The sequence below is a fragment of the Empidonax traillii genome, unplaced genomic scaffold (assembly GCF_003031625.1).
Source record: "Empidonax traillii isolate 1590-97213 ecotype Southwest subspecies unplaced genomic scaffold, ASM303162v1 scaffold185:size1678824, whole genome shotgun sequence".
NCBI classification, from domain to species: Eukaryota; Metazoa; Chordata; class Aves; order Passeriformes; family Tyrannidae; genus Empidonax; species Empidonax traillii.
The window spans coordinates 233,887-245,222 of record NW_020955378.1 but is presented as its reverse complement, the minus strand read 5'-3'; the positions used below and the strand labels follow the sequence as shown (position 1 = coordinate 245,222).

At 33.2% G+C, this 11,336-nt stretch overlaps 1 protein-coding gene across 1 annotated transcript in view; it reads right to left on the bottom strand.

The window, feature by feature from the left end:
• The window catches only part of CACNA2D1 (calcium voltage-gated channel auxiliary subunit alpha2delta 1), a gene marked incomplete at its 5' end in the record, with an annotated part of 351,550 nt that overhangs the window by 115,599 nt on the left and 224,615 nt on the right, over window positions 1-11,336 (bottom strand). The window contains one exon of the mRNA XM_027886307.1: window positions 4,137-4,268. Within this exon, the coding sequence (XP_027742108.1) occupies window positions 4,137-4,268 (132 nt within the window). The remainder of the gene's footprint in view (window positions 1-4,136; window positions 4,269-11,336) is intronic.

Genomic DNA, 11,336 nt, shown 5'->3' with positions numbered 1-11,336 from the left:
TGGCAAACTTGCTTAGTGTTCTTCAAGTCCAGTTTGCTTAAATGTTCCCAATTCTCCTCCACTGAGAACAAGATGTCCTTGCTCCAGACCTTCCCTTTGATTACTGAGGGCTGGTCTTACAAGTAAGGACTGAGGTAAAGAAGATAATGAGTACTTCAGCGTTTTCCATACTCTTGGTCAACAAGTCCCCAGCCCCGTGTAGCTGCAAGCCCACATTCTGCAGCAAGTCTATATAATCCTTAGTCCTTCTTTTGCTGCTGATATTCCTGTAGAAGCTCTTCCTGCTGTTATTCATATCTCTCACCAAATTGAAAAGCTTTGGTTTTTCTAACCATATTTCTACATCTTTGGACAGTGTCTCTATATTCCTTCCAGGTCATCTGTCCTTGCTTGCACCTCTTCCACACTTCCCTTTTAAATTAAGGATTTTATCAGTATCTTTATCATATGAAGATAGAGATTCCTGTCTTGATTCTGATACTACTCCTTAAATGAATGTAAATGGACAATGCATTCTTAAAATGCTGAAACCACCTATTGAATGAAAGACTAATTTGTGATATTTAAATGTATGAATGTGCATACATTACATCCTTCTTAAAAGCTCCATTCACTTTATAAGCTTATTCTCTAGAGCTCATTTATTAAAGTTCTGTTTACTTACTCTTGAGTTGCTCAGAGCTCATAGAATAAATAATAGAAATCTCAAAATTGCTCTTGGCATCTTCATATCAAAATGGATGGTTGCCAGTACAGTAACAGAGCTTAGCACTTCTCTTCATTAATATCCTGCCATTGAAACTAATGAAAATTTTGATACTAAGTAACTTGTCTAATATTTAGAAATATTTTACATAAGACATGCTTTCATAAATAAGTTGAAGATAAAGTGCAGTATGAGTAAACTCATACTGACTCTCAAAATCAATCTGATTAAAACACTAACCAAAAGTGGTGAAAAAAAATGTTTGAGGCCCATGGAGGAATCTTAAATCTTTGGCTCTTCTCTGTCATGTCTGGTTTGATGTTTGATAATGAGAGTTGAACTGAATAAATTCTAGGGAAAAAAGTTAATAAACAAAATGAAGTAATGCATTAACTTCTAAAGAAACAGTTGACCTCAATGCAGTCTCTAAAGTTTCCATTAGGGCATCTTGTAAGTGAAACTTGCCTGGCACTGGTCCTGCCACCACTGCAAATATGAACATATATGTGCATTTATGTGTATATTTTTAAAACTTAGTTGCACATCTGTATGTGCATCAAACGTCTACACATATACCTTCCCACATTTGTTTTGCCTGCCTAGATTACATACTTTCTTCATCTTGAAAACAGAACAAAGGCAACACCACATAGAATGTGGTTTTCTCGTCAGTAAGAAATGACATTTTGCATACAGAATATTTGATGGACTAACTATATCATTACAGGAAGCCAATACTTTGGTACCATAACTTCCTCTACCCAATGATGTTAGCTATTATAGTAAAACAGTTTCCTATTCTTATTCCATTTCATCTAATTACTTTTGTATTTAAACCTAATACCATTTATTCTAATGTATAAATAACATGGTCTGAGGAAAAGAACTGCCAGATGTGTGTCAGCCCAGGTGATAGTCAGAAGGAAGCTGTCTCGTCCTTTTGACAGAGAGAAGGGAACTCAAATTTACTAAAGAGACAAAGCACAGCTAAAAAATCTTATGTAATCATGTATGTGATGCTAGAGGAGTGTACAACAGTACAAAAATAGAATATATACAGGAAACAGTGAGATATATAAAATACAAACAAGCCATAATATGTCATACATACTTTCCACCCATGGGGTTGATCACAGAAAGATCCCTTCATGCTCCTGATTACTATGGGGACAAGGACAGCCCAAGAGCCTCCTTAGGACAGACATCTAGCCCATGACTCAAGACAGGGGGATATTACCAAATATAAGTCCACAAAAACTGTTAGCTTAGAGGTATCAAAAAAATTTTTTTTTTTTTTTTAATAAAGGAGGCAAGACTGGATGGATATGTTTCAGATAATAATGAGCAGACTAATCCATGCATTCTAATTCTGGCTTTTGGTATTTCCAAATTCTTTCGCAAATATCATCACTAGGGAAAAATTCATCACTTTGAAGAAGGCTAACCTTAGGCCAATATAATAAAGCAATTTTTTAAAATTTATAATATCATTTTCACTATGAAAATGTGAAAAGTATTTAGTATTTCAGTATATGAAACTTGAATTAATTGAATTAATTTTCTGGGTCAAAAACTTTTAAAAAAGAATTTACAAAAAGAGATAGCACTGCAAAAAGAGTTATTCTAAAAATCTAAACCTTCCCTGGCAGACCCTGAGATTAGCTCAGTTGGTTACAACATGGTTTAGCAACTGCAAGGTTGTGGGTTCAATCCCCACACTGACCATTTCCATAAGAGTTGATGATCATTGTGGGTCCTTTCCAACTCAGAATATTCAATGTTCACTATGTATCACAATTTGAGCAACAAATGGAAGGAACTGGGAAGCAGCTGCACAAAATAACACACGTATAAATTAAGGAGTATTAGAATTATCTACAATGTGTTTGTGTCTGTGGAATTTAAAAACTGGGGAATTAGCCAGAAATTTATGAAGTCATATTCTGACAGGATTGGATACCTAAAAAAAGACTTAAATAATTAGCTGTGGAATAAGCAGGACATGTAAGAATCTGAGTTTTACACTAAATTTGTGTTTAGGTGGAGTATATACAAGCAACATATTCATCTGCAAAACACGGAAAATAAGCTTCTCCCATTTTATAGAGGTTCTCTAAGGAAGAATACACAGAGATTCCAAGGCTCCTCTGTTGTGTTGTTGAACAACTGGAGTAGACAGGTTAGCTAGACATAAAAATATAGTTTTCAGTATATGAGATAATCTTCCACTTGAATATTAATTCCCTAGAGATTGGCAAAGAGATGCATTCGAAAAACATTTATTTTTCAGCTATTGAAAAACATCACATAGTAAGCAGTGACAAATGCTGACCCCAAATACAGCACTGAGAGCCCCCCAAAGCACTGAAACAGAACACTTGGAAAACAAAAGAAATATGAAATTAGCATTTTCAATATTATTGTTTCTGCAACAAAATCTCACTGTATTTATTTCATGATCATCCAGCATGACAAAACAAACAGGATTCGAGTGCTATGAAATATTCTTCATGTAAAATAGCCTGAGGCAGTTTCTCTGCCTGTGCTAGCAGTTTTGCTAATGATACAGTAACAGCTTTAGAATAATCCCCTTCACTGTCAGAAATACAAACAATCTTGTATAAACAGAAGAGAAAGGATCTCAGAATTCTTCCTTAGGCAGTTGTAGGCATGAGTCAAGATGCTGCACATAATTGTCTTGCACGTAGTGGACTGTCATTGATAACAGCGTTACTTAAGAACAGCAGCAGCAGAGACCTTGCCCTAAAACACAGATAAGCTAAGTCTTTCCATCAGCTATCACACAACAAAAATCAAATTAGGGCTACTGCTCATCTAAATTCAGTAAAATATACATATATTTAAATTAACTAGTGTGATCCAGTGATGGGATTCTCTGACAGGTGGAACAGATGCTGGTTGAAGTAATCAAGTTGTATTCATTGACCTTAGCTCTAACACCAAAGACAAATCGACAAATCTGTCAGAGATCATGGATTCTGGGGGACATAAACATAGCACATTGCATTCATATTTTCATTACATATGATTATATGCCTAGTCCCCAGGTCCCTATTTTCAAAACTAGACGGGTACAAAAATCTCACTGGCAAATATTCAACTGATTATTTACACAACATATAGAAAACAATACAAAAATAAAATTTAACTCTTCAATGTTTCAAAGGACATAATCTTCTGTTCCTCTTACTGAAAAAGAAAATAGTTACATATTTCACCCCCAGTTTCTTCCCCCTCACACCAGATTTATGCCAGAATAATTTCACAGTCCTTAAGTAAATTCTGATATACAGAAACTGCACCTATGCAAGAAAGCAATTCTTAGTTATGTTTCACTGTTTGTAAATAAATCAGAATATTTTTAGGACAATATATGGCATATGATAGTTGTTAAGGGGACTTCAGTTACCTGGATAATACCTTGCGAGGCCAGTGGCACTACCAAAAACCTGCCATAGTAAAGTGGGGTCTTCTTCTCTGTTCCTCTTGAACACATCGTCCAACGCTGCCGTCCAGTTGAGTTCATTTAGCACTATCGTTGCTGCCAAAGACAAAACATATTTGTTATTGGAAAGTCACTTCCTAACACAAGAAGCAATGACTCCAAAAAGAAAACTGGACCATTGCAGAAAGCAATAACATTTAACTAACCCAGAAAATAAATTTAAAGAAACACACTTCCTTTCCTTGGGAATTTTCTTTAAATTCCTCATGCTCTCTTCTTCCCATTGCATTATTTGTATGCAATGAGTCTTGAATTATTTGCACAGCTAATATCTTCTACAAACAAATCTTTGTTTCTAAGATGTCACTCTAGTTGCACTTCCCAATCATAGAAAAGATCTTTCATAAAAATATAAAGGCAAGCGTATAAACTTGATGCTTACTAATTACAACACACTGCAATAAGAACAACTAGAATGACGTCAACAAAAGTAGGTATATACCTCTCATAAGGGTAACAAAGATGTCCCTTTCCAAATGGATGCTGTAAAGGATTACATGGGAAAAAGACATTGATGAGTTATTTGGATTGTAAAGCTAAGGTGGGGTTGCATACACAGTAGTGCCATTATCACATGCTAAGAAGATCTTAATTCATAGATGTGGGCCCTTACAGTAAGATAACCTTTATGAGTTGGGTCAGTTCCATAATGAACTTAAAATGCAAGAAAATTCACATTTCAGCTAAACACTGTATGGCCAATTACACAGAAACTTACATTCCTAGAGTTGTCCTGTTCCAATGCTTGTTTTAATCAATCAAATAGTTTACATAATCATATATGTAGTATATTAATGTGTTCTATGCCTTTTTAAGAATGAGATGCATTGGGAAACTTAAAAATTGAACATTGCTACAGTAATAGTCCCTGGGCTATAGTCACAAATTTTACTGTGATACGAAACATCTTATGATATAATTTATGAGAAATCATGTTTTTCACCTCATTTAATGAGTTGTAAATATTTATTAAATTTCCTTCCCAAAAAATCATAATAATTTTAGGCAATAGCAAATATACTGCCAAGTATGAAAAGCAAAGGCTTTTTGTTTGGTTTAGTCATTAACTCTTTTGCCTTGTCTTAAGCAACGATTCTTAAATTGAAACACCTAGACCAGCAAGCCAAGAGTGGAAAGGGAACTAGATGGAAGAAAAAAAACTTTTGGAAATAGCTAAAGATGTAGGTATAAAGTCTATGAAAGTTAACACTGTCATACAGATTGTGCTTGCACTATGGTGTTGTACACAGGAAATAAAATTCAACTTCTCTTGCAAATGGGCAAGTCAAGCTGAAATAAAAGCAGTTGGGGCCTGTTGTCATCACTGCAAAATTTGGTATTTAGGTCTACTTTCTATTTCCCCGCTACCAAAAAAAAAAAAAAAAAAAAAAAAAAAAAAAAAAAAAAAAAAAAAAAAAAAAAAAAAAAAAAAAAAAAAAAAAAAAAAAAAAAAAAAAAAAAAAAAAAAAAAAAAAAAAAAAAAAAAAAAAAAAAGAAACAATAAAAATAAGGATGGCTTAAAAGTTAACAGTTGACAGACCACTTACAAAGTGAGGCTGTTAACAGGTACTAAAGAAATGAGATCACAACATTACGTTTTATAGGCTTGTTTTTAAAGGTTAAGGAGAAAACTGCTACACCATGTGTTTCGCAGAAAGGTTTATGCTTTTTTTTTTAAAGTAGTTTTAAGATTTTACTCTCTCAAGGGATAGCTTTTTATAGCAATATCAAATTAAATAACTCTTGAGATTTCCTGTAAGCAATAAGCTTGTACTATATACCTGTCTCTTTGTCAAGTAGATAATTATAAATAAATATATGTTTACTTAAGAAAGAAAAACAATTCCCCGAGGCACCATGAGATGTTAATTATAATTTTAAGATGGTTACTGTTCAATTATCTTTTTTAGATCCTGTTTGACCTGCTGTGTAATTAATCATTATGTACAGACTTTCTAAACTTGACTTTGTGTCAGATCTAATTTCCACAAGTGGCTCCATGAAGTCATTAGAAGCTCTGTCATTTACTTAGATAAGAAATTTTCAGCTTGATTTTGTTTCTTTTCATGTTACCATTTCCCTATCCAATGTAGAGTACTTGGCCTACTGGAAGCCTGTGAGCACTGGAGCTCAGGACACTTAGTTAAGGCACATGGGAGACATTAACTGTTACCTCTTTGCCTGTTGAAAAGTATTTATGTTTCAGGGTTCACTATGAATTCCCAAGCCCCATAACAGTATAAATCAGTGCATTTCTTTGGTCTTGTGACCTGACTTAAAATTGCTGCAGATTCTGTCCCCAAATCTATCATTGACTTTATGACTCTGGTCAGAACACTGATACCCCTGAAAAAAAAAAAAAATTTTTTTTTTTAATTTAATCATGCCAATAAAATGCTTTTCTAAAGTGATTGTGCGTTCCATGAAAAAAAAAAAATCTTCACATATGAAATGTGGTACAATGTTTCTAAAAAACCCGACTTCCCTCAGACTGTAAGCTTACTAATGAATAAACTATATCCACTGAAGATATATTAAACATACGTTTAAGAATACTGTTGCAGAGTGCCTGTGCAATATCATCCAAAAATGTGTTGCAAAGATATGTATATATATTTTATATATATATATATATATATGAACCTGTGGTTCAGACATCTGTACATACAGAGTCATACATATAGAAATATATACCTAAAATACATACATATAAAAAAAGAAGAGACACTAAGGAGACAATCCACAAATAGTAAAACAAATAAATTCTGAATGTATTAATCTATATATTGGAATTGATAATTTCAGTACTTTCTTAGACTTGCTGAGATTAGCTATAAAGTAAGAGATAAACATTACTAGATCTTATTTACAATATTTGTGGGCAAGTGGTGTTTTATAGTCAAGACTCAATAATTTTATAGTATTATTTATGTTCCACTTTCCTCTTCCTCCTCTCCTCTATAATTTTTACCCAGAGACAAATGCAACAGTCTAAAAATATCCAAGAACTTACAGCAAGGAAAAAAAACCACCATAAACAACCAAACACATGACGCCAGAATTAAAAAAATAAGTTACGCGGACTTTAAGAAAAGCAAAAGAACAGAACATCTTAACAGAAGTAAAATTAAATAAATCTGGGAAAAGGCTGCTAACAGTATGTGTAATATATCTCTTCTCAGACACTGCAGAAACAGATCTTCCTGAGCTCCAGAAATTTGCAGTAAGTGCTTAAGTCTCATTTCCCTATAACAGCACACATGTCAGGTTCAACATGTATCACCTTCCCCTCAATTCACTTTCTCATTACAAATTTGTGTTTGGAACAAAGACACATTTTATTTGGTGGTACTGATATGCAAATAGCTGATTGCATGATCATTAAAACAATCATTCCTGGAGCAATTTGCTATTTGTAATTCTAAGTAGCTCCCTTCTTTCAGGTTTTTTTGCTTGGTTGTTTTGGGGTTTTTTTATTCATTCTATCTAAAAGTATACTTGATACAGAATACACCCACATCTGTGTTAACGAATCCATTAATCAGTAAATGAGGAAAAGGGTGCTGGGAATTTCAGTTTTAATAATTTATTTTTCTAAGTGTTTTCCCACAACTATTAATGTTTTGCTTCTGCTAAAGCATAGACCCTGCACTTCAAAAAGCCAACTATAAATCAAACCCTCTTTTTTTTTATTATGTCTGGTAATAGGCAATTTCAAACCAATACCTCTGAGTTCTGGTTTAAAGCCTACAGGAATGGATTTGAAACTTTCCAAAGAAAATAAAGCAAACCCAGTCATAATCAGCATAAAAGTATTCTTCAAATGTTTCCTTCTAAAATATCCTGATTCTTAATTTGCACATAAAAATCAATGAAGTGCTACTTTCACTAGCTTATAGGAGAGACCATAGCACCTGTCAGAATACCCTAATTTGAAAGATAATTTATACTGACTTCTTGAATATAATGAGAATTTATTTTCTGTTATTAAAAAATGCATTCTATTAAAAAAAATGCTTAAAGTTCTATAGCCACACATACTGAGATACTGCACATACAGTTGCCTTTCAATTGAGTTAACTCTCATACAGGAAAGAGCCTTTGACTGATAATTGGCAGAAAATCTAGTTGGAGACAACTCTCCGATAAGCTTATTTTCAATTCTGCTAAAAGAAGTCTTTGAAGATTATTACTTCAAAGTACTTCAGCTGCTACCTATCACTTGATACAGGCAAGATAAAAAAATAAAATTTATCATCACACAATAGGAAACATCATTCTTTCTGGCTAATTCCACTGAACTCCATCCATCTTTTCCTTTTCCTTCATCTTTATGATATGAGGTTTAGGGGCCTTGACAAGAAATGGATTCAATTTTCCCCTCCAAATGCAATCAATAAAAAATAGAGAGCACTACTGTGCTCTCTTTAAAAGAACTGGAATACACTTCAATGTATAGGCCCTGGCCTGCATACAGGACAGAGTACAACTTTATTTGAAAAGCCTGAGAGCTATTTCCTATATCTGAAAATACGTGAGCCGCTGTTCCCTGTTGCAGCAGTTACACAGACACTGGGGAGAACAGAAGGGAGCTCCTCAGCAGTTCATTAATCTTCTTTTAATGTGTGGAATGTATTACCTGTCCATATTCTGCTTAATGAAGTTGACTCATTGATTTCTTTAAAGATAACACTGAGTATTTATTGTTATGAATTAAATATACATTCACAATCAAATATTATGGTATTTAAAAGTGAGCACAGAGGGAAAATACTTTTGCAAGTGCATATTTTTGCATATATGTGTGCAGACACAGACATTTCCATCTGTAGCCATGCTTATCACACAACAGAGAAACTCTACTGAAGGTATAAATTAGTCTTTATGACTTGTGCATTTCAGTAATTTTTTTAAAGATTACATTCCTTCCAGTTTAAGTTAAATTACACAGAATTTTACTCACTTTCAACTATCACTGGAAAGTTGAACATCCATCTTCTCTTACATCAGACTAAGAAGGAATGAACTTTAATTTTAAGGTACTTTTAATTAGATTTTTGCACTGGCTTTTATATATGTATGCGCATATGTATATACATATACACATGTGTATATACACATATGCTTATTCATTTTCTATATAACTCCCAAATACAGTAATTTGAAGAATTATTCCAATATTAACTTGAACATCAACCCTTCAAATTTAGTTGCATGTTTTAAGCCAACTAATTCTTTCATGGAAAGCTAAAATGCCAGAGCAAGGAATGATAATAGTGGCTCCAAAGTGAACATTGTCTCCAAGGTCACTGCTCCTTGGAGTGGCCTCAGAAACCCGAATTTAGATATTTAGATTTTCCATATAAACCATAGGGAAGTGTCCAACTCAAAATAGTCATCCAAAAAAATTCACAGATGACTAGAAACCAGTTAAAGAGAGTAACAGGAAAATTTTGAAAAATAAGGGAACTGGAGAGTGTTTTATCCAACCTCTCATTTAGATTCTATTAATTTTTATCACAACAAGGTTATACAAATGTAAATGTACTCTTTTTCATTCAAAGCAAGGGAGGAAAAGGAAAAATAAGTCTTAAAATTTAACAATAGCTGTTACATAATGGCATTTCCAATGGAATAGGGCATTACTTTTGCAAGATGGTCTGCTGGATATTGTACATATTGCATATCTTCAAATTAGTTACAAAATCTTGCTTTGAAAGCAGCATTTCTGTTTCCTAACATAGCATAATTTAAACTTCCAAGATAATCACAACTGTTCAAGTAACGTGCATTTAATGGTGCATAAAACTAAAGAATTAAAATGCAGTTTTTAGCATACTAAGCAATAATTAAATGAAATAATTTCAAGTTCTAAAGAGTAAATATTTTACACTTGCAATTAAAACCACAAATGATAAAATGTCATGTACATTTTTCTTGAAATGAACAACTTCTCCACTCTCCATTAGTTATTTGACATTATGTCCCAGACACTTCTATAAATAATTCTCTGAAGAAGTCTCTGAAGTCTCGAATATTGTTGTGTCTGTGTCAAATCAAGTAAATTAATTGGCAATGCCATACGTTGTCTGCTGCCTGGCTTAGCTGCCACATGCTGCTAGCTAGAGAAGCACAGTAAAATCTCATTAAAATAAGAAACGCCCAGGAGAAGGAAATGAGAATAAAAATGTCAGTAGCAGAAGATGGAATTAAGCTTCTATTATCGCTCAACAAAAGAAGAGTTAGTACAATGCAGAGTAACAGACTCTTCACTACACACTCATAATTTTTCAACAAGTTGTTTATCTCTACAAAAACTGACACTCATGATATACTGCAACCCATTGCTGATAACAGCATTTGTGTACATCTTACACGTTGTTGCCTTGCTTCCTCTTATATCAAAATATACCAGGATGTATTACAGAATGAACTAATACCTGATGTAAACAACCATACAGTACTGTAGGGCTATTTTCTGGGAAGATGGCAAGAAAACAAAATATTAGGAGATACTGTTGATTAGAGCAATTCTAGCAGACTTTCCAGATTTTGTAGGGCTATGCACTGGTAAGAACCTAAGTAAAATGGAAAACAGAATAAATTTTTAAAACTATTTACAGTACATGCTGAATCTTTATTATTATTTTATTGTTAGACTATTTATTGTTGGTTTTACAAATCAGTTCAAAGCCAGGCCTCTGTTTGGAAATAATTCCTTCTTTAAAAAAAAAAAAAAAAAAACAAAAAAATAAAAACAAAGCCACAACAAAAAAACTAAAGAAATGAGTATGTTTTATTTTTATGGAAATATCTGGGTTTAAATATCAAAAAACACTCATTTAAAAAGTCACAATGACTGCATTTCACATATTAAGTCTTCCTTCACTTTGCTCTAATTTTTTGTTATCATTTCAAAGGACATCATAGTGACACTCAAACTTACTATAGAGATATGCTTGATCTTTACTGAAGACTTCTCTCTATAAAAAAATTAATGAGGTGTTAACAAAACCAAACAAAACCAATCAAAAGACTTTCAAAAAATGCTGTTGTCTTATAATTTATTAAACTCTGTCTTCAGTCTGCCAGCATACCATCATT